This window comes from Oncorhynchus gorbuscha, linkage group LG26 (genome assembly GCF_021184085.1).
Source record: "Oncorhynchus gorbuscha isolate QuinsamMale2020 ecotype Even-year linkage group LG26, OgorEven_v1.0, whole genome shotgun sequence".
In the NCBI taxonomy this organism is placed as follows: domain Eukaryota; kingdom Metazoa; phylum Chordata; class Actinopteri; order Salmoniformes; family Salmonidae; genus Oncorhynchus; species Oncorhynchus gorbuscha.
The window spans coordinates 16,049,403-16,073,884 of NC_060198.1; the positions used below are offsets into that span (position 1 = coordinate 16,049,403).

At 43.6% G+C, this 24,482-nt stretch overlaps 1 protein-coding gene across 5 annotated transcripts; it reads right to left on the reverse strand.

Moving 5' to 3' along the window:
- Positions 1-1,699: 1,699 nt before the first annotated feature.
- LOC124015993 (presenilin-2-like) lies at positions 1,700-21,085 on the reverse strand. Of its 5 annotated transcripts, none has more exons than XR_006835275.1 (6): positions 20,615-20,691; positions 15,288-15,394; positions 14,116-14,183; positions 10,362-10,579; positions 9,857-9,955; positions 1,700-3,391 (listed from the first exon to the last, which is right to left on the reverse strand). XR_006835275.1 is itself a non-coding variant. In XM_046331510.1 (6 exons), the coding sequence occupies exons 4-6, from the start codon at positions 10,501-10,503 to the stop codon at positions 3,297-3,299; spliced, it is 336 nt and encodes a 111-aa protein (XP_046187466.1). In that variant the 5' UTR covers positions 10,504-10,579; positions 14,116-14,183; positions 15,288-15,394; positions 20,949-21,066; the 3' UTR covers positions 1,700-3,296. The 5 variants fall into 5 exon arrangements, 3 of the variants coding, with proteins under 3 accessions (XP_046187466.1, XP_046187467.1, XP_046187468.1); XM_046331510.1 differs by lacking the exon at positions 20,615-20,691 and adding an exon at positions 20,949-21,066; XR_006835276.1 differs by lacking the exon at positions 15,288-15,394 and having other exon boundaries at positions 20,615-20,717.
- Positions 21,086-24,482: the final 3,397 nt, after the last annotated feature.

Below are 24,482 nucleotides of genomic sequence, written 5' to 3' on the forward strand. Positions count from 1 at the left end.
ACATATTGCCAAATTACACATGTAATATTCCAGTGCCTTGTTTTACCACTAGTTGAGCTATAGAGCTGGTGAAGAACCCCTTTGATAAAAGGGTCAATCTCAGATGCCCCAACCTCCATTCTATTAATCATTAATTTTAGAATCAAATTTATTTATATAGCCCTTCGTACATCAGCTGATATCTCAAAGTACTGTACAGAAACCAAGCCAAAAACCCCAAACAGCAAGCAATGCAGGTTTAGAAGCACGGTGGCTTGGAAAAACTCCCTAGAAAGGCCAAAACCTAGGAAGAAACTTAGAGAGGAACCAGGCTATGTGGGGTGGCCAGTCCTCTTCTGGCTGTGCCGGGTGGAGATTATAACAACATGGCCAAGATGTTCAAATGTTCATGAATGACCAGCATGGTCAAATAATAATAATCACAGGCAGAACAGTTGAAACTGGAGCAGCAGCATGGCCAGGTGGACTGGGGACAGCAAGGAGTCGTCATGCCAGGTAGTCCTGAGGCATGGTCCTAGGGCTCAGGTCCTCCAAGAGAGAATTAGAGGGAGCATACTTAAATTCACACAGGACACCGGATAGGACAGGAGAAGTACTCCAGATATAACAAACTGACCCTAGCCCCCCGACGCATAAATACTGGAGGCTGAGACAGGAGGGGTCAGGAGACACTGTGGCCCCATCCGATGACACCCCCGGACAGGGCCAAACAGGAAGGATATAACCCCACCCACTTTGCCAAAGCACAGCCCCCACACCACTAGAGGGATATCTTCAACCACCAACTTACCATCCTGAGACAAGGCCGAGTGTAGCCCACAAAGATCTCCGCCACGGCACAACCAAAGGGGGGGGGGGCGCCAAACCAGACAGGAAGTCCACATCAGTGACTCAACCCACTCAAGTGACGCACCCTCCTAGGGACGGTATGAAAGATTCCTAGTAAGCCAGTGACTCAGCCCCTGTAATAGGGTTAGAGGCAGAGAATCCCAGTGGAAAGAGGGGAACCGGCCAGGCAGAGGCAGCAAGGGTGGTTCGTTGCTCCAGAGCCTTTCCGTTCACCTTCACACTCCTGGGCCAGACTACACTCAATCATATGACCCACTGAAGAGATGAGTCTTCAGTAAAGACTTAAATGTTGAGACCGAGTTTGCGTCTCTCACATGGGTAGGTAGACCATTCCATAAAAATTTAGCTCTATAGGAGAAAGCCCTGCCTCCAGCTGTTTGCTTAGAAATTCTAGGGACAATTAGGAGGCCTGCATCTTGTGACCGTAGCGTACGTGTAGGTATGTACGGCAGGACCAAATCAGAGATATAGGTAGGAGCAAGCCCATGTAATGCTTTGTAGGTTAGCAATAAAATCTTGAAATCAGCCCTTGCCTTGACAGGAAGCCAGTGTAGGGAGGCTAGCACTGGAGTAATATGATCACATTTTTTGGTTCTAGTCAGAATTCTAGCAGCTGTATTTAGCACTAACTGAAGTTTATTTAGTGCTTTATCCGGGTAGCCGGAATGTAGAGCATTGCAGTAGTCTAACCTAGAAGTGACAAAAGCATGAATGAATTTTTCTGCATCGTTTTTGGACAGAAAGTTTCTGATTTTTGCAATGTTACGTAGATGGAAAAAAAGGTGTCCTTGAAACAGTCTTGATATGTTCTTCAAAAGAGAGATCAGGGTCCAGAGTAACGCCAAGGTCCTTCACAGTTTTATTTGAGACGACTGTACAACCATTAAGATTAATCGTCAGAAGCACCCTTTCATCCATTGTTAGATTTGTGCTCTTGGAATTCATTTAGCAGAAGTACCACTTTATTGCACAACAGAAAATCCATCAAACTTCATTTAAGTGTATTAATATAAAATGTTACAGCATTACATTCTATAAAATATATCTTCAATATAAAGACTACACACTCTCGTTGCGTTCAAACAGCATGCCAGTATTTTAGCTTTAAGCTACCGGCAAGTTTTGGTCTTCAGTGAGCATTTAGAACCTAGACTGCAATACAAACTGATGAACAGAGAATATCCGTTTGGATTTCAGGCTAGTTTGGACCATCATGCTTCATGTTTAGTTTCTGTTTTCGGGCTCTCCGGGATGTTTCCCCTAGGTACAGATCTAGCATCAGCCTCTCCCCCAATCCTACACCTTCACCATACATAGCAGCAATTATCGAAATAGAGAGTGCATGATTTGACTTCCATTTGGTTTCAAACCAACTATTAGAAAATGTAAAGTTTAATAATTTTCTACAAGTCATACAAGATTAAATCAATTGTTGACGAATAGTGCCTCAAACAGAACTTTCATTTGAATCTGCTTGATTGTCTTGCTTATTTACATAAAGGGAATGGGGGTTAGAAGTGAAGACAGACTTTCTGCTTTCAAGACATTAAAATCAGTGTAAAAAAACAACAACTTTATTTCATGAAAATAACACCAAATACACTGACCTCGATGCCTGCTTTATATAGCAAGCCCCAGACAGACAGAGTCACTGTCTGTAGGAGCTAACCATTTTTGTGAACAGGTTATTGGTCAGAATAATCCGATCGGATTGTGATGTCATGCTGTGGGGGCCAAAAACTACATCCCACCTGAACAGGCAAATTCCAGGAGTAAAAAGATTAACCTCACACTAAAAGGGAATTATAATTTTCCCAATTTCAGAGTTATTTTTGACCTTGGTGGGCAAATATAATTAAATCAAGTTTTGGACTGCACTGCCCCTTTAAAAACCAGTAGCCTTGAGCAGAGATTTGACTTGAATGGATCACTGCAGCATGTCTTGACTGTTCAAGTTACCACTTCACTTGAACTATTGAAGTGCCAAGTTATCCTCAAAAGAACCCAAAGTTGGTTGAGTGGGACATAAATGCCTAATTCAAAATGATCTATAGTGCGTAATACAAATGTGATTTCTCCTGATCATTCACAATATCCTGTTTTTCTGACCTGCATCTTATCAAAATTGACCTATCTAATGAGAAGAAACAAATTGACGCCATCCTATATCTGGAAAATAACAGCCAGATACACCTGCCACCTTGAAGACCCCATGAAACAATCCTTGATGCATTTGACCCTCATTTGTGGTGACCTGTTAGCAAAATATACAAAATTTGATTAAAAGGCATTATAGCCCCCCCAATCAAATCCTTGCTTATACTACCATTGGTGTAAAACATTACAGGCGTGGAGGGGGGGGTTTTGTGCATTCTATTGACCCCCAGAGGGGAAGTCAGATGTAGAACTGATGGGCAGCGAGGTTGTCCATAAAGGGGCGGACCAGGTTATCTGTAGAGAAGTAGAAGACCAGGCCGAAGGTGATGGCCCCCCCAATCTCCTTCTTGTATATGGCCAGCAGCAGAAGAGTGAGGCAGAGTCCCTGTGAGACACAGAAGGGGTCATTAAAAGAACATTTCAAATCCACAAAATGGGCCACATTTGGTGCTTAAACACAGTTCTTAGGGCAATTTCAGCTTAGCCACCACACTAAATAGGCTAGCAATCAACACCCATTCCAAAGTTTCTGCAGAAACTGCCTTTCTAATTTACCATGGCTCTGCTTACCACAAACATGTTTTTAATAACCTGCCCAGAGACTGCGGTTGAAAATGAGCCGGCTGGCTAAAACCGGCACTTTTACTGAAACGTTGATTCATGTGCACTTGTCCCTGTAAAAATAAAATAAACTCAAACATTAGTTCAGACTTGTAACTGAACAGTTAATCATACATAAATACAATAGGGAAAAAACAAAGTTAGCCTACAATTATGGTGAATAACTGTAAGCCACCTTGCACAAATCAATGAACCAACATCACCTAGGCTGATACGTTCACTTCCAGACTCATGGATAGAACGTTTGGAGCGTAGAATAAGGTAACCAGTCCATCCAGTATGCATGATAATACAGTACACATTCAAAGGCGATTACTAGAATTTCAGATTACAGGTTGGCAATTATGTACCAAAGAAATCCTAATTAAAAGTTGTTCTGTCGTGTATAATATGCGGTAGGCTATGTATTGTATAACAGCACAATCATTTTTCGGGGCTCATATATAGGCCTATGCATAAACTAATATGCTTATGGGTGTTTTGAATTAATCGTGCCCTTAGAAAGCGCTGTCCACTTTGAAACAACATCCACAATGACCATGTTTTCCACTCAGTTTAAACCACTCAGTTTGAAGTTTGTTGAACTTCACAGTGAGGCGAGTTTTAAAAGCACAATATTGTTGATGATAAGTGTGATTTTGCATTGATGTCAGAGTGGTTAGAGGGACAATAGAGCCCAGAGTGCCAGGCCATTAGCAACCTGATGGTCATTAACGAGTTGAATACCACCAATGCATGTCAAGAGTGATAAAAGGAGATTACTCAATGGTCACGTGGAATTTTACTGTGGTCATGACTCATGACTGCCGGTATGGCAGTAATACAGCCACCCCTATGCATATTTGGAGATCTGAAAGGATAGGCTAGACATGCCAAATGGCTACATTTTGATAGGCTTGGTGTAATGTTCACCAACATTTCTTACACTTGTCGTGTCTTTGGCTATGCCGGATTAAGTGATATGACATGCTATTCTATAAAATAATTTATCCGTAATTAATATTACCTGATTGAGCTAATCATGTAAATGTAATTAATTAGAGAGTCGGGCACCACAAAATAATATTTATAGAGCGGTTATCTCACAAATAAACTCTTAAAGAGCAAGTAATATTTGACATCAATGGCAGTCAATATTAATCGTCATCTTAATTCAGTCTCATTTGAAAATTGTAACTAAGAATTTATCTGCACGAACCCTGGCTAACAAGTTGAATCAGCAATACAAAATACCTAACTAATCCAACAGAATTACACATACACATAATTAAATCATAACTTGATTACAAATTACTTCATAAAGGATTACGTCCCTAGCGGCGGAACAGATATGACAGCTTGTTACACAAAAGAAAAGGGGGTGGGTTTGAGTGGAGCGGGAAGACTGAGGAACAAAGGCCGAAGCTGTGCTATCGTAAATACACTATCTTATGCAGTCTAAATTACCGCCCATTTGGAAAAGGAAAATGCAATAAATATTTACTCTGAGCTGCACTTCGGTAGGTTGGTGGTAGATGGAAGGCCGTGTTGCCCAACCGAGTCCTGTGTCCTTTGAAGAATGTCTCTGCTGGTAAATTGAATATGTTGTAGTAACGTCGTTGTGTGGTAGACGGGATACTCTGTCTGTTCCTTCCTAACCTGTGTTTGCAGCTGCGGTTGCTAACTCAACGGCAAGGAGGTATCACTTCTGTAGTGAATAAGAGTTCAAAGTTCATACCATTCGCAACCAAAGCGCATGCTGATGTTGGCTTCATTCTGTAGTTATTATCTGAACCATTCTGACATCGGACCGTCGTCCTACATCCTCGGAACAGGAGGTTATATTGTCGTCAAGGGCTTATATAGGAAGGGAGAGGAGGGCGTGCTTGAAAAGTTTTATAGCCCATGTCCCTTCACAGTGGCGGGCCACTGATTGAGCAGAGCCCTATCTTATGAAAATCCAAATCTCACATTTTAGAAGCTAAAAATCACATTTCACCCCATCACAAATAATTTCATATTCAAACATTTAAATTGAACAACAATTCCATGTGAATCCGATAACTCGGATGTGTAGACTTTCCACTGTAGAGTTTGTCATCTTATCATTGATGAGAATATCTCAGATGACAACTGAACTGACATCATATTCATTAAGAAAAATAACAAATAATTTGAGCGCAGCAGTAAAATAACAGGAGTGAGGCTTTATACTGGGGATACTGGTACAGAGTCAATGTGCGGGGACACAGGGTAGTCGAGGTAATACAGTGGGGCAAAAAAGTATTTAGTCAGCCACCAATTGTGCAAGTTCTCCCACTTAAAAAGATGAGAGGCCTGTAATTTTCATCATAGGTACACTTCAACTATGACAGACAAAATTAGGAAAAGAAATCCAGAAAATCACATTGTAGAATTTTTAATGAATTTATTTGCAAATTATGGTGGAAAATAAGTATTTGATCACCTACAAACAAGCTACATTTCTGGCTCTCACAGACCTGTAACTTCTTCTTTAAGAGGCTCCTCTGTCCTCCACTCATTACCTGTATTAATGGCACCTGTTTGAACTGTTTATCAGTATAAAATACACCTGTCCACAACCTCAAACAGTCACACTCCACTATGGCCAAGACCAAAGAGCTGTCAAAGGACACCAAAAACAAAATTGTAGACCTGCACCAGGCTGGGAAGACTGAATCTGCAATAGGTAAGCAGCTTGGTTTGAAGAAATCAACTGTGGGAGCAATTATTAGGAAATGGAAGACATACAAGACCACTGATAATCTCCCTCGATCTGGGGCTCCACGCAAGATCTCACCCCGTGGGGTCAAAATGATCACAAGAATGGTGAGCAAAAATCCCAGAACCACACGGGGGGACCTAGTGAATGACCTGCAGAGAGTTGGAACCAAAGTAACAAAGCCTACCATCAGTAACACACTACGCCGCCAGGGACTCAAATCCTGCAGTGCCAGACGTGTCCCCCTGATTAAGCCAGTACATGTCCAGGCCCATCTGAAGTTTGCTACAGAGCATTTGGATGATTCAGAAGAAGATTGGGAGAATGTCATATGGTCAGATGAAACCAAAATCTAACTTTTTGGTAAAAACTCAACTCGTCGTGTTTGGAGGACAAAGAATGCCGAGTTGCACCCAAAGAACACCATATCTACTGAAGCATGGGGGTGGAAACATCATGTTTTGGGGCTGTTTTTCTGCAAAGGGACCAGGACAACTGATCCGTGTAAAGGAAAGAATGAATGCGGCCATGTATCGTGAGATTCTGAGTGAAAACCTCCTTCCATCAGCAAGGGCATTGAAGATGAACGTGGCTGGGTCTTTCAGCATGACAATGATCCCAAACACACCGTCCGGGAATCGAAGGAGTGGCTTCGTAAGAAGCATTTCAAGGTCCTGGAGTGGCCTAGCCAGTCTCCAGATCTCAACCCCATAGAAAATCTTTGGAGGGAGTTGAAAATCCGTGTTTCCCAGCAACAGCCCCAAAACGTCACTGCTCTAGAGGAGATCTGCATGGAGGAATGGGCCAAAATATCAGCAACAGTGTGTGCAAACCTTGAAGACTTACAGAAAACGTTTGACCTCTGTCATTGCCATCAAAGGGTATATGACAAAGTATTGAGATAAACTTTTGTTATTGACCAAATACTTATTTTCCACCATAATTTGCAAATAAATTCATTAAAAATCCTAGAATGTGATTTTCTGGATTTTTTCCCCCTCATTTTGTCTGTCATAGTTGAAGTGTATCTATGATGAAAATTACAGGCCTCTCATCTTTTTAAGTGGGAGAACTTGCGCAATTGGTGGCTGACTAAATACTATTTTGCCCCACTGTAGGTAGAGTTAAAGTGACTATGCATAAATAATAAAATACGGGTGGGGAGGGTAAAATGCAAATAGTCTGTGTACCCATTTGATTAACTATTCAGGAGTCTTATGGTTTGGAGGTAGAAGCTGTTTAGACCTAGAATTGGCACTCCGGTACCATCTGCCGTGCGGGAGCAGAGTGAACAGTCTATGACCAGGGTGGCTGGAGTCTTTGACAATTTTTAGGGCCGTCCTCTGACACCGCCTGGTAATGAGGTCCTTGATGGCAGGAAGCTTGGCTCCAGTGATGTGCTGGGCCATACGCACTTCCTTCTGTAGTGTCTTGCGGTCAGAGGCTGAGCACTTGCCATACCAGGCAGTCGATGGTGCAGCTGTAGAACTGTATTAAAGATCGGAGGACCCATGCCGAAGCTTTTCAGGCTCCTGAGGGGAAATAGGCTTTGTCGTGCCCTCTTCACTACTGTCTTGGTGTGTTCGGACCATGATAGTTTGTTGGTGATGTGGAAAACCAAAGAACTTAAGGCTCTCAACCTGCTCCACTACAGCCCCGTCGATGAGAATGGGGGCGTGCTCGGTCCTCCTTTTCCTGTAGTCCACAATCATCTCCTTTGTCTTGATCATGTTGAGGGAGAGGTTGTTGTCCTGGCCCCAGACGGCCAGGTCTCTGACCTCTTCCCTATAGGCTGTCTCATCGTGGTCACTGTTGTGACCACTGTTGTCATCGGCAAACTTGATGTTGTTGGAGTCGTGTCTGGCCATGCAGTTATGGGTGAAAAGGGAATACAGGAGGGGACTCAACACGCAAACCTGAGGGGCCCCTGTGTTATGGATCAGCATGGCGGATGTGTTGTTACCTACCCTTATTCAGACAGGGAGAGGTTGAAAATGCCAGTGAAGATACTTGTCAATTGGTCAGCGCATGCTCGGAGTACACGTCCTTGTAATCCACCTGGCTCTGCGGTGAATGTTGACCTGTTTAAAGGTCTTACTCACATCGGCTACGGAGAGCGCGATCACACAGTCGTATGGAACAGCTGATGCTGTCATGCATGTTTCAGTGTTGCTAACCTCGAAGCGAGCATAGAAGTAGTTTAGCTCTTCTAGTAGGCTCATGGCTGTGTGTAGTCTAATAGTTTGCAAGCCCTGCCACATCTGACAGGCGTCGGAGCCGGTGTAGTACGATTCAATCTTAGTCCTGTATTAACGCTTTACCTGTTTGATGGTTCGTCAGAGGACATCACAGAATTTCTTATAAACATCCTGGTTAGAGTCCCACTCCTTGAAAGCGGCAGTTCTACCCTTTAGCTCAGTGTGGATGTGATCTGTAATTCTTGGCTAGTGGTATGTACATACGGTCACTATGGAGACGATGTCATCAATGCACTTATTGATGAAGCCAGTGGCTCATGTGGTGTACCGCTCAATGCCATCGGAAGAAACCCGGAACATATTCCAGTCTGTGCTGGCAAAACAGTCCTGTGGCTTAGCATCTGTGTCATCTGACCACTTCTTTATTGACCGAGTCACTGGTGCTTCCTGCTTTAGTTTTAGCTTGTAAGCAGGAATCAGGAAGACAGAATTGTGGTCAGATTTGCCAAATGGAGGGCGAGGGAGAGCTTTGTACGCATCTCTGTTTGTGGAGTAAAGGTGGTCTAGATTTTCCCCCTCTGGTTGCACATTTAACATGCTGATAGAAATGAGGTAAAACGGATTTAAGTTTCCCTGCAATAAAGTCCCCGGCCACTAGGAGTGCCGCCTCGATGAGGGTTTTCCGGTTTGCTTAGGGCCGTATACAACTCATTGAGTGCAGTCTTAGTGCCAGCATCGGTTTGTGGTGGTAAATAAATAGCTACAAAGAATATAGATGAAAACTCTTGGTAAATATTGTGGTCTACAGCTTATCATAAGATACTCTACCTCAGGCGAGCAGAACCTCGAGACTTCCCTTATATTTCGCGCACCAGCTGTTGTTTACAAATATACATAGACCAGAGGCTGCTGTTCTATCCTGCCAAAAATCTTTAAAAAGCTTAAAACCCACCAGCTGTATGTTATTCATACAGCTGGCGGGCAGACACAGCAGAGGTTCAAACTTTAGAACCCAGTTCCTGCAATTGAATATAAAATGGATTTTATCAAACAAAACTATGCTACATGTTATCTCTGGGACCCTCAGGATAATAAATCAGAGCAAGATTACTGAATGTAAGTACATTATTTACCTTCAGAGGTGAATGTATCAAACCAGTTGCTGTGATAAGTTTTGTTGTTGTGCACTCCCCTCAAACAATAGCATGGTATTATTTCACTGTAATAGCTACTATAAATACACACCCGTGAACTTTGTTGCAAAACATTTTACTACGGTGTGCCCCAATGAACAAGACCTTGTACTTACATGAATATATGAGTGCAGGGAAGGTGGGCTCGTTACACTCCTGTGTTGTCTCCACAAGCATCCTTAGAGGACCTTTGGGGCACAAATCTGCAACCAAATCTGCAAACAAAAGGAAAACAGCATGACACAGGAATTTCTGAGTGAGCCAAAAAAATACTGAACTACTGGAAGAATGATTGCAACATCTATGCATGACGAAATTGCACACTTTTTGATAGGTGGTGCTCAGCTAATAGTCAAGGTCTGTACAGCAGCATGATAACTGGTATACCATTAACACCTATGCCATTAAATCAAAGGGCACGTCCAGAAACAATCTGTAGCCTCTACCCATCTTGGCTAAGATCAAAAAGGATTAGATAGGTATACGTAATAAGAAGGTAGATTCATCTTGCACTGGGATAGGCAAGGTGGATTTTTATTTTTACCCCTTTTTCATGGTATTCCGGACAATGCTAGACAGTAGAAACCAACAACAATATGTACTCTGAACCCTCTCACTCACCGTAGACAGAGATGGCTCCCAGGATGACCCAGGCGGACCACTCGGGCAGGTACTTGATGAACACCAGGGCCAAGAGGGCTGAGATGGCGATGAGGTACGCCTGCTGCAGCTGCAGGGGCCCCTTCCAATGTATGCAGATCATTCCCACCGCCCCAAAGTTCTAGATGATGGCTACTGTGGAGTAATCCATGGCCATGTTGCAGGTTTTCAATACCTCCCTGGATAGGAATAGAGAAATGTCAAATCAAACTTAATGTAAAGTGCATTTAAACCTCAAACCGCTTTACAGACAAGGGATGTATCTCAATGGTCCTAGTTGCTTCCTTCCCGATCCTTCATCCATAGTGATTAGAGGACCGATGAATATCCTTCCTTTCATCGGCATTGTCTGTTAGGATGAGGAATTCACATTAAAAACTGTTGAGATACTCCCATTCAGTTTGAACTGAGGAATTAGAATGCTGCCTTTGATGTACAGTACTAGTCAAAAGTTTGGACAAACCTAATCATTCAAGGGTAATTCTTAATTTGTACTATTTTCTACATTGTAGAATAATAGTGAAGACATCAAAAACTATGAAATAACACATGGAATCATGTAGTGACCAAAACAACAAAAAGTGTATTTTGATTTGTTTAAGTAGCCACCCTTCACACACTCTTGGCATTCTCTCAACCAGCTTCATGAGGAATGCTTTTCCAACAGTCTTGAAGGAGTTCCCACATATGCGGAGCACTTGTTGGCTGCTTTTCCTTCACTCTGCGGTCCAACTCATCCCAAACCATCTCAATTGGGTTGAGGCCAGGTGATTGTGGAGGCGAGGTTATCTGATGCAGCACTCCATCACGCTTTTTCTTGGTCAAATAACCCTTCACAGCCTGGAGGTGTGTTGGGTCATTGTCCTATTGAAAAGCAAATGATAGTCCCACTAAGCACAAACCAGATGGAATGGCATATCACTTCAGAATGCTGTGGTAGCCATGCTGGTTAAGTGACTCTTGAATTTGAAATAAATCACTAACAGTGTCACCAGAAAAGCACACCTTCCTCCTCCATGCTTCACAGTGTGAACCACACATGCAGAAATCATCCGTTCACCTACTCTGCATCTCACAAAGACACAGCAGTAGGAACAAAAAATATCATATTTGGACTCATCAATCCAAAGTACAGATTTCCACCGGTCTAATGTCCATTGCTGGTGTTTCTTGGCCCAAGCAAATCTCTTCTTATTGGTGTCCTTTAGTAATGGTTTCTTTGCAGAAATTTGACCATGAAGGCCTGATCCACACAGTCTCCTCTGAACAGTTGATGTTGAGATGTGTTTGTTACTTGAACTCTGAAGTATTTATTTGGACTGACATTTCTGAGGATGGTAACTCGAGTGAACTTATCCTCTGCAGCAGAGGTAACTCTGGGTCTTCCTTTCTTGTGGCGGTCGTCATGAGAGCCAGTTCCATCATAGCGCTTGATGGTTTTTGAAACTACACCTGAAGAAACGTTCAAAGTCCTTGAAATGTTCCGGATTGATGAACTTTCATGTCTAAACCTCTCTGGGATCGTTCGGGACGCTAGCGTCCCACCACGCCAACAGCCAGTGAAATTGCAGGGCGCCAAATTCAAAAACAACAGAAATCTCATAATTAAAACTCCTTAACCATACAAGTAATTTACACACTTAAAAGATACACTTCTCGTTAATCCAACCACAGTGTCCGATTTCAAAAAGGCTTTTCGGCGAAAGCAGAACATATCATTATGTTAGGTCAGCAACTAGTCACAGAAAGCATTCAGCCATTTTCCAGCCAAAGACAGGTGTCACAAAAAGCAGAAATATAGATCAAATTAATCACTAACCTTTGACAATCTTCATCAGATGACACTCCCAGGACTCAATGTTACACAATACATGTATGTTTTGTTCGATCAAGTTCATATTTATATCCAAAAACCTTGTTCAGAAATGCCTCCAAAACACCCAGAGAAATTGCAGAGAGCCACATCATATAACAGAAATACTCATCATAAACTTCGATGAAAGATACATGTTTTACATAGAATTAAAGATAAACTTGTTCTTAATGCAACCGCTGTGTCAGATTTCAAAAAAGCTTTACGGCAAATGCACAATATTCAATAAGCTGAGAACAGTGTTCAGCCACAAAATCAAGCCATACAGTTACCCGCCAAGTTGTGGAGTCAACAAAAGTCATAAATAGCATCATAAATCTCCACTTACCTTTGCTGATCTTCGTCGGAATGCACTCCCAGGACTCCCACAACAAATGTTTGTTTTGTTCAATTACGTCCATATTTATGTCCAAATACCTCCGTTTTGTTCACGCGTTTAGTTTACAATGCGCGAGCGCAAAATCCAGACGAACAGTCAAAAGAGTTCCATTACAGTTTGTAGAAACATGTCAAACAATGTTTACAATCAATCCTTAGGGTCTTTTTATAATAAATCTTCAATAATATTCCAACAGGAGAATGGCGTATTCATTACAGAGGAAAAAGAAGGCACGGCGCGCCCGCACAGTAAACAACTGATTAGCCACAGCCTAGTCCACTTGTTGAAACAGCTCTTATTCGACCCCCTTCCACAATAGAAGCCTCAAAACGTTCTAAAGACTGTTGACATCTGCTGGAAGCCTTGGGAATTGCAATCTGGTCCCATAGATATAGTATATTGGCTAGGCAATCACTTAAATGAAACTACAAACCTCAGATTTCCCACTTCCTGGTTGGATTTGTCTCAGATTTTCACCTGCCATATGAGTTCTGTTATACTCACAGACATCATTCAAAAACAGTTTTAGAAACTTTGGAGTGTTTTCTATCCAATACTACTAATAATATGCATATATTAGCATCTGGGACAGAGTAGCAGGTAGTTTACTCTGGTCACCTTATTCATCCAAGCTACTCAATACTGCCCCCTTGTCACCAAGACGTTAAAGTAATGGACTTTTGTTTCTCTTTGCTTATTCAAGCTGTTCCTGCCATAATATAGACATGGTCTTTTACCAAATAGGGCTATCTTCTGTATACCACCCCTACCTTGTCACAACACAACTGATTGGCTCATATGCATTAAGGAGGAAAGAAATTCCACAACTTTTAACAAGGCACACCTGTTAATTGAAATACAATCCAGGTGACTACCCCATGAAGCTAGTTGAGAGAATGCCAAGAGTGTGCAAAGCTGTCAAGGCAAAGGGTGGCTACTTTGAAGAATCTTAAATATATTTTGATTTGTTTAACACTTTTTGGGTTACTTCATGATTCCATATGTGTTCTTTCATAGTTTGATGTCTTCACTATTATTCTACAACGTAGAAAAAGAAAAAACATGGAACGAGTAGGTGTCCAAACTTTGGACTGGTACTATAAGTGAGGACAGTGGGGATCTGTTTAAGTTAAAATCCCTGGCCCAGGGACTAAGGTGATCTTTCAGATCTGTTGGACAGTTCTTTAAATAAGAAAAGCTGAGGGGGGAGAAGTTTGAGCCAACAAAGTTAGTTAATACACTAGTGTGGTGGAAATTTCTTTAAGGTGTAAAACAAGTGACATCCTATTCCCTATATATAGTGCATTACCTTTGACCAGAGCCATGAACTAAGCCCATATAAAGAGCCTATATATTATATGAGACAGCCTTCCTGTCCCGCTCTCTTCTTGAAACAACCACAACAGCCAGGCAACATGATACCATACGACCGACTACAAACAATTGCAGGTAGGGACACTCACCCCAGGTACACGAAGCTGAACCAGAAGAGCAGCATCAGCTTGGACAGGATGAGCCATCCGTGAATGAACTAGGACAAAATTAACCATGACACAGAGCATTAGAATATAGCACTCCAAATTTGGGGCCTGTTCAGGATGTAACGTTACAGAACGTTTAGATAGAAATATGCAGTGTAAAACATATGATTACATGTCAGATAGAATACCTGGGAATTGTGTCCACTCTATTCATTCTATTTCTATCTGCAACATTCAGAATGTTTAACATCACTGAATACACACCCTAAGTCTGTCTCACCTTGTAGCAGCGGTACTTGTAGAGTATGACCACTAACTATTAGTGGGGGAAATGCAGAACTGACCTTGGATCAGCATCAGGGGCAACTTCACTCTAAATCTAATATCATCTACACCTAATCTTTATCTCAGGAGGAGTGGCCAACCATCCTTCTCAGATTACTAGCTAGCTACCCTCCTGCAGGATTTTGCTAGCTAGCTACCCTTCTGCAGGATCCAGCCCTACTCGAACACACATTCTACAAAATCAGGTTCCAGGTTTCAGGCTGTTATAGTAAGGCTGGAGCAAAAGCCTGCACACCCCGTAGCTCCCCATGTCCAGAGGGAGGGTTGGCCACCCCTAATTTAGCCTTAGTTCCAGCAAGATAGATATGAACTTAGCTTGTACTAAAGTTTTGGAAAACCAGTCAAATATTCAAGTAATAGAGACATTAGTGTCTACTAAATTCTAAGCATGTCAGTGTCAAATCACAGGAAAATATCCCTTAAGGATCTGTCATAAAGATATGCAAGAACCACTTCTTCTCATAATGTCCTACATAGAAGCAGCTCATCTCATATTGTCACGCAAAGAAGCATCTCTCATATTACGCTGGGTCGTGTTCATTAGGGCACAACAGAAAATATTTGAAACGGAACACAAAAATGAGCATTTCTTATTGGAAAGATCCAGATAGCAGCCCGTCCCCACTTCTGTCCATTTGATGCCTCATAAACATAACCCAAGGTGGGCTGCTAAACGGAAGGAAAAAAAAAACACTGACAGCTACTGTCAGTTATTCTCAGTGTGGAAGCTGACCGACTTTATGGTGGCTACGACCACCATGCAAAGGGTGACGGGGACGAACAGCATGATGACATGCTTGGTGCCGTACTTGAGTGTGAGCTCCTCGTCTTCTTCCAGGTCTATGTGCTCCTGCTCCTTGGCACTCCTGTTCAGGCTGGGGGGTTCAGCTGCAGGCTCAGGGGCCACCAGGCGCCGCTGCAAGGTAATGGAGCATTTTCTAGCACTGCTTATCACATGGAAATAGTACATGGTGTGAATAATAGTGTTATTATTGCACTATGAAGAAGTCAATAGAAAATAGCAAGTAGTGGCTGTGATACCCACAGTTATATCTTCATCACAATCACCACTATCTCAGTGCTGCAGACACTTGATTCAAAGGCTCTTTCTCAAGTCATGCTAAATTCCTTGCATCCTCTCCCCGACTTCTCAAAATGCGTTGAGGAGGGTCCAGGGAGCGACCTTGGACCATCTCCTCCAATACATTTGCAAAGGAGGTGAGGAGATTGCGATTCCTTGTATCCTAAGACCAATTGGGATAGAGCCATTGAAATGATCCAAGGTGTCCCCGCTGTGGGAAAGGGCACTTGCCCAACAGTGCAGAGGACACCTACCCTGGGCTCCATGTCCGCAGGCTGGGTTTGGTCGGGGTCTTGTTGGTAAAACGGCACAGACGGTATTGTTTGAATGGTAAACCAGAGCAGGTTTTCCGGTTCCGGTTGGAGCGAGTGGTCGCATCTGCACTTCGCTACCGCGGGTAGTATAACTTTTTCATTATATTTCATTATAGCACAACGGTTTGATTTGTCTAATCTTAGCAATTTCTTCTCAGCTAGCTACATAGCCGTCTTTGTATCAAAGATAATTGCGTAATTATCGTATTTCGCCGTCCTAACGTAGTCTTCACTACCCAGCTAGCTAACGTCCACTGATTAGCTGCACTGGAGAAACTATTACACTCAACTGAACGAATTGATTAGTGTAGTGTTAGCTAGCTACATAGCTGTCTTTGCTGTCTTCGTATCATCGTATCCAAGATAATTGTGTTGTTTAGGTTTAGAGTGTGTAGTCTTAGAGTGATTATCTTAATTTACCGAGGTTAGCTAGCCAGCTATTTGTCGTCCTTAACGTAGGAGACTCTGCTAGCTAGCCAACAGCTAGCCAACGTCTACCGAATTGACTCACAACCCGGTCGCATTCACAGGTAGTATCACATTTTCACTTCATTTCATTACAGTACAACGGTTTGATTTGTTTGATCGTAGCTAGCTACATAGCTAGCTACATAGCCGTCTTTGTATCAAAGATAATTGTGTAGTCTAGAGCGATTTTCTAGGTTCGCTAGCCAGCTATTGTCGTTCTTTTAACGCAACGCAACGTAACGTAAACAACACTGCTAGCTAGCCAGCTAGCCCCCGATTAGCAACACTGCAGAAACTATTACACTCAACGGAATGACTTGATTAGTGTAGTGTCAACAACGCACCCACTGCCAGCTGGCCTACTTCAGCAGTACTGTATCATTTTAATCATTTTAGTCAATAAGATTCTTGCTACGTAGCTTAACTTTCTGAACATTCGAGACGTGTAGTCCACTTGTCATTCCAATCTCCTTTGCATTAGCGTAGCCTCTTCTGTAGCCTGTCAACTATGTGTCTGTTTATCCCTGTTCTCTCCTCTCTGCACAGACCATACAAACGCTCCACACCGCGTGGCCGCGGCCACCCTACTCTGGTGGTCCCAGCGCGCACGACCCACGTGGAGTTCCAGGTCTCCGGTAGCCTCTGGAACTGCCAATCTGCGGTCAACAAGGCAGAGTTCATCTCAGCCTATGCCTCCCTCCAGTCCCTCGACTTCTTGGCACTGACGGAAACATGGATCACCACAGACAACACTGCTACTCCTACTGCTCTCTCTTCGTCCGCCCACGTGTTCTCGCACACACCGAGAGCGTCTGGTCAGCGGGGTGGTGGCACCGGGATCCTCATCTCTCCCAAGTGGTCATTCTCTCTTTCTCCCCTTACCCATCTGTCTATCGCCTCCTTTGAATTCCATGCTGTCACAGTTACTAGCCCTTTCAAGCTTAACATCCTTATCATTTATCGCCCTCCAGGTTCCCTCGGAGAGTTCATCAATGAGCTTGATGCCTTGATAAGCTCCTTTCCTGAGGACGGCTCACCTCTCACAGTTCTGGGCGACTTTAACCTCCCCACGTCTACCTTTGACTCATTCCTCTCTGCCTCCTTCTTTCCACTCCTCTCCTCTTTTGACCTCACCCTCTCACCTTCCCCCCCTACTCACAAGGCAGGCAATACGCTCGACCTCATCTTTACTAGATGCTGTTCTTCCACTAACCTTATTGCAACTCCCCTCCAAGTCTCCGACCACTACCTTGTATCCTTTTCCCTCTCGCTCTCATCCAACACCTCCCACACTGCCCCTACTCAGATGGTATCGTGCCGTCCCAACCTTCGCTCTCTCTCCCCCGCTACTCTCTCCTCTTCCATCCTATCATCTCTTCCCTCCGCTCAAACCTTCTCCCACCTATCTCCTGATTCTGCCTCCTCAACCCTCCTCTCCTCCCTCTCTGCATCCTTTGACTCTCTATGTCCCCTATCCTCCAGGCCGGCTCGGTCCTCACCTCCCGCTCCGTGGCTCGATGACTCATTGCGAGCTCACAGAACAGGGCTCCGGGCAGCCGAGCGGAAATGGAGGAAAACTCGCCTCCCTGCGGACCTGGCATCCTTTCACTCCCTCCTCTCTACATTTTCCTCCTCTGTCTCTGCTGCTAAAGCCACTTTCTACCACGCTAAATTCCAAGCATCTGCCTCTAACCCTAGGAAGCTCTTTGCCACCTTCTCCTCCCTCCTGAATCCTCCTCCCCTCCCCCCTCTCTGCAGATGACTTCGTCAACCATTTTGAAAAGAAGGTCGACGACATCCGATCCTCGTTTGCTAAGTCAAACGACACCGCTGGTTCTGCTCACACTGCCCTACCCTGTGCTCTGACCTCTTTCTCCCCTCTCTCTCCAGATGAAATCTCGCGTCTTGTGACGGCCGGCCGCCCAACAACCTGCCCGCTTGACCCTATCCCCTCCTCTCTTCTCCAGACCATTTCCGGAGACCTTCTCCCTTACCTCACCTCGCTCATCAACTCATCCCTGACCGCTGGCTACGTCCCTTCCGTCTTCAAGAGAGCGAGAGTTGCACCCCTTCTGAAAAAACCTACACTCGATCCCTCCGATGTCAACAATTACAGACCAGTATCCCTTCTTTCTTTTCTCTCCAAAACTCTTGAACGTGCCGTCCTTGGCCAGCTCTCCCGCTATCTCTCTCTGAATGACCTTCTTGATCCAAATCAGTCAGGTTTCAAGACTAGTCATTCAACTGAGACTGCTCTCCTCTGTATCACGGAGGCGCTCCGCACTGCTAAAGCTAACTCTCTCTCCTCTGCTCTCATCCTTCTAGATCTATCGGCTGCCTTCGATACTGTGAACCATCAGATCCTCCTCTCCACCCTCTCCGAGTTGGGCATCTCCGGCGCAGCCCACGCTTGGATTGCGTCCTACCTGACAGGTCGCTCCTACCAGGTGGCGTGGCGAGAATCTGTCTCCTCACCACGCGCTCTCACCACTGGTGTCCCCCAGGGCTCTGTTCTTGGCCCTCTCCTATTCTCGCTATACACCAAGTCACTTGGCTCTGTCATAACCTCACATGGTCTCTCTTATCATTGCTATGCAGACGACACACAATTAATCTTCTCCTTTCCCCCTTCTGATGACCAGGTGGCGAATCGCATCTCTGCATGTCTGGCAGACATATCAGTGTGGATGACGGATCACCACCTCAAGCTGAACCTCGGCAAGACGGAGCTGCTCTTCCTCCCGGGGAAGGACTGCCCGTTCCATGATCTCGCCATCACGGTTGACAACTCCATTGTGTCCTCCTCCCAGAGCGCCAAGAACCTTGGCGTGATCCTGGACAACACCCTGTCGTTCTCAACCAACATCAAGGCAGTGGCCCGTTCCTGTAGGTTCATGCTCTACAACATCCACAGAGTACGACCCTGCCTCACACAGGAAGCGGCGCAGGTCCTAATCCAGGCACTTGTCATCTCCCGTCTGGATTACTGCAACTCGCTGTTGGCTGGGCTCCCTGCCTGTGCCATTAAACCCCTTCAACTCATCCAGAACGCGGCAGCCCGTCTGGTGTTCAACCTTCCCAAGTTCTCTCACGTCACCCCGCTCCTCCGTTCTCTCCACTGGCTTCCAGTTGAAGCTCGCATCCGCTACAAGACCATGGTGCTTGCCTACGGAGCTGTGAGGGGAACGGCACCTCAGTACCTCCAGGCTCTGATCAGGCCCTACACCCAAACAAGGGCACTGCGTTCATCCACCTCTGGCCTGCTCGCCTCCCTACCACTGAGGAAGTACAGCTCCCGCTCAGCCCAGTCAAAACTGTTCGCTGCCCTGGCCCCCAATGGTGGAACAAACTCCCTCACGACGCCAGGACAGCGGAGTCAATCACCACCTTCCGGAGACACCTGAAACCCCACCTCTTTAAGGAATACCTAGGATAGGATAAGTAATCCCTCTCACCCCCCTTAAGTTTTAGATGCACTATTGTAAAGTGACTGTTCCACTGGATGTCATAGGGTGAATGCACCAATTTGTAAGTCGCTCTGGATAAGAGCGTCTGCTAAATGACTTAAATGTAAATGTAAATGTCTAATTTGCAGAAAGCATGGTTAGTTATCCCACTTCTGACACCAAGTTTGAATGTTAAATGACGAGACAGAGGCATTGATGCGAGTAACCAGTCTTGTTCAGTACGTCACAACACATCCGGGTATCTCAAGCACCCCGGTAAACCACAAGAGTTGCACTAATGAACATTTACCAACAGAGGGCATCACTGTGTCATCTTACACCCATAACAGGTATCTCGGATGCAACCTGGGCTGTCCTCTCTTTGTAGGTGTCCCCTTCACTGTCCGAGGTACTCATGGATAGAATGTTAGCGACGGCAGAGGAGGGCACAGCTGCAACATTCTACAAATGAGTCAAGACAAAATTCATTGCGACGTTACTGACAAAAAACCCCGGAGAAACTGCAACTTTACTGACGCTCAATCATTATGCAGGCTTCTTTTTTTTTTTTTTACATACTTGATAATCGAGTATGTTGATGTCGAAAAACGTAGCCCAAAACTGCATACATAGTAGTTTCAGGATACTCAAACGTTAACTGTTGCTTGCTAAAAGGAGGAATACGCCCAATGGATTGATTTAGCCACTACAGTCCGGTATTTAGAACAGATTGTGAGAAGTGCAAGTTAGCTTGCCGGTTAGCTAGCTAGCTAAGAAAAAAGCTGTACGTACTATATTAATCTGAGTTTTTAAACGTATCAAAGTACCTCCTTAATCCACAATTTGACATCAACAAGCCCAAGGAAACCGCGCCCGTTCTTTGATGAAAGAAAGCGCTTCTGCAATTGCTCTTATCTCCGAGGACAAGCTGAATGGCAACAAGGAAGTCCTCAGCTGATAAAAATATACATACAAAATATGTTTATGAAACGTGCAAACACAACCCCTCATCTTACAGTGCCAACAGAAATTCTACATACCCTTTCAAATGTTTTATTGCCTTATAGCCTGGAATTAAAATGCATTAAGATACCACCCCCCTACAAATCAATCCCTAAACTTTAGACCTCAGCTGAATCTGAATTAATTACGTGGTGTTACCTTCGATTGAAAACTGTCATGGTCAAAACGGATAGATTCAATGGTTGTAAAGATGGGGAGAGGTCTGTCCATAGTAAAGAAATGCTCTGCTTTCTTTGACACCACACTAAAAAAAAGCAACTCCTGCAGGATCTAGTTTAGTTGATTATCTTGATTATTGTCCAGTCATGTGGTCAAGTGCTGCAAAGAAAGACCTAGTTAAGCTGCAGCTGGCCCAGAACATAGCGGCACATCTTGCCTTTCATTGTAATCAGGGCTAATATAAATACTATGCATCACTTATTTTTATAAGAAACATTAATGTGCTGAAAATTCCAAATTGTTTACATAGTCACAAGACATGCCACCAAGGGTCTTTTCACAGTCCCCAAATCCAGAACAAGTTCAAGAAAGCGTACAGTATTATATAGAGACATTATTGCATGGAACTCCCATCTCATATTGCCCAAATGAACAGCAAACCTGGTTTAAAAAAAAAGATAAAGCAACACCTTACAGCACAAGGCCTCTACCCTATTTGACCTAGATATTTTGTTTGTATGTAATGATATGTAGGCCGTTATTTTATTTACAGTTGAAGTCGGAAGTTTACATACACCTTAGCCAAATACATTTAAACTCAGATTTTCACAATTCCTGACATTTAATCCTTGTAAAAATTCCATGTTTTAGGTCAGTTAGGATCACCACTTTATTTTAAGAATGTGAAATGTCAGAATAATAGTAGAGACAACGATTTTTTTCAGCTTTTATTTCTTTCATCACATTCCCAGTGTGTCAGAAGTTTACATACACTCAATTAGTACTTGTTAGCACTGCCTATACATTTTTTTTAAAACTTGGGTCAAACATTTCGGGTAGCCTTCCACAAGCTTCCCGCAATAAGTTGGGTGAATTTCGGCCCATTCTTCCTGACAGAGCTGGTGTAACTGAGTCAGGTTTGTAGGCCTCCTTGCTCACACACTTTTTCAGTTCTGCCCACAAATGTTCTATGGGATTGAGGTCAGGGCTTTGTGATTTTTACTTAAGTACTTTACACCACTGGTATTATGTCATGTTTCGTGTTTTGAATTGACCCCAGGAAGAGTAGCAGCTGCTTTCGCAATAGCTAATGGGGATCCTAATAAACAGTGGCATAAAGTACTTAAGTAAAAATACTTTAAAATACTACTTAAGTAGTTTTTGGAGTATCTGTACTTTACATCTTCGAAAATTTTTACTTTTACTTCACTACATTCCTACAGAAAAGAATGTACCTTTTACTCCAATTCACACACTTATCAAGAAAACATCCCTGGTCATCTCTACGGTCTCTGATTTGGCAGAATCACTAAACACAAATGCTTCATTTGGAGTGTGCCCCTGGCTATCCATAAATAAAAAAAGAAAATGGTGCAGTTTGGATTGCTTAATATATGGAATTTGAAATAATTTATACTTTTACTTTTGATATTGAAGTATATTTAAAACAAAATACTTTAAGGCTTTTACTCAAGTAGTATTTTACTGGTAACTGACTTTTACTTGAGTAATTTTCTTTTAATGTATCTTACATTTTACTCAAGTATGACAACTGCATACTTCTCCCACCACAGCTAATAAAATACCAAACACTAAAATTTTCCCTATACCCATCACAAGGTTGCTACAACCAAGCCTACAAATTAAATTTAGTAATCAAGGTGACAGACAGTGACACAATCAATATCGCTTTGCACACTCTTGCCTATTGAGATATCTTTACTTGTTTAATCACGTATGACAATTGGGTACGTTTTCCACCACTGCATAATACAGAATAATAATAGATAATAACAGCTCAAGGACCGAACTACATACAGTTGAAGTCTGAAGTTTAGCTGATCTAGGGAATAATCATCAACTCAAATCAAATGTAATGTAATGTCACAACAGGTGTAGACAAACCCTTACCCAACAATGCAGTTCAAGAAAGAGTTAAGAAAGTAGTTACTAAATAAACTAAAGTAAAAATACTTAAATAGAAAAGTAATTCAGTAATTCATTTGCATTTTATTACATTACATAATTATTTGATACATCAGAAAGGCAGAACTTAATATTTGGTACAGAAACCTGTTTGCAATTACAGAGATCATACGTTTCCTGTAGTTCTTGACCAGGTTTGCACACACTGCAGCAGGGATTTTGGCCCACTCCTCCATACAGACCTTCTCCAGATCCTTCAGGTTTCGGGGCCGTCGCTGGGCAATACGGACTTTCAGCTCCCTCCAAAGATGTTCTATTGGGTTCAGGTCTGGAGACTGGCTAGGCCACCCCAGAACCTTGAGATGCTTCTTACGGAGCCACTCCTTAGTTACCCTGGCTGTGTGTTTCAGGTCATTGTCATGCTGGAAGATCCAGCCACGACCCATCTTCAATGCTCTTACCGAGGGAAGGAGGTTGCTGGCCAAGATCTTGCGATACATGGCCCCATCCATCCTCCCCTCAATACGGTGCAGTCGTTCAGTCCCCTTTGCAGAAAAGCATCCCCAAAGAATGATGTTTCCACCTCCATGCTTCACGGTTGGGATGGTGTTCTTGGGGTTGTACTCATCCTTCTTCTTCCTCCAAACACGGCGAGTGGAGTTTAGACCAAAAAGCTCTATTTTTGTCTCATCAGACCACATAACCTTCTCCCATTCCACCTCTGGATCATCCAGATGGTCACTTGCAAACTTCAAACGGGCCTGGACATGCGCTGGCTTGGGCAAGGGGACCTTGCGTGCGCTGCAGGATTTTAATCCATGACGGCGTAGTGTGTTAGTAATGGTTTTCTTTGAGACTGTGGTCCCAGCTCTCTTCAGGTCATTGACCAGGTCCTGCCGTGCAGTTCTGGGCTGATCCCTCACCTTCCTCATGATCATTGATGCCCCACGAGGTGAGATCTTGCATGGAGCCCCAGACCGAGGGTGATTGACCGTCATCTTGAACTTCTTCCATTTTCTAATAATTGCGCCAACAGTCGTTGCCTTCTCACCAAGCTGCTTGCCTATTGTCCTGTAGCCCATCCCAGCCTTGTGCAGGTCTACCATTTTATCCCTGATGTCCTTACACAGCTCTCTGGTCTTGGCCATTGTGGAGAGGTTGTAGTCTGTTTGATTGAGTGTGTGGACAGGTGTATTTTATACAGGTAACGAGTTCAAACAGGTGCTTCATCAGGAGGGCTTCTTAAAAAAAAACTAACAGGTCTGTGAGAGCTGTAATTCTTACTGGTTGGTAGGTGATCAAATAATGATGTCATGCAATAAAATGCAAATGAATTACTTAAAAATCATACAATGTGATTTTCTGGATTTTTGTTTTAGATTCCGTCTCACAGTTGAAGTGTACCTATGATAACATTTACAGACCTCAACATGCTTTGTAAGTAGGAAAACCTGCAAAATAGGCAGTGTATCAAATACTTGTTCTCCCCACTGTAGGTCCTGGATGGTAAGATGATTGGCCCTAGTGATGTACTGGGTCGTACGCACTATCCACTGTAGCGCCTTATGGTCAGATTCCGAGCAGTTG

Bases quoted from the DNA above. Each gene is read 5' to 3' on its own strand.
- LOC124015993 (XM_046331511.1), bottom strand. From the start codon at position 10,503: ATGATCTGCATACATTGGAAGGGGCCCCTGCAGCTGCAGCAGGCGTAC. The intron at 9,956-10,361 runs GTGAGTGAGAGG...TTTTGTTTGCAG, and splicing joins GGGAGCCATCTCTGTCTACG to ATTTGGTTGCAGATTTGTGC. The intron at 3,392-9,856 runs GTAAGTACAAGG...TGTGTCTCACAG, and splicing joins CCCTGCACTCATATATTCAT to GGACTCTGCCTCACTCTTCT.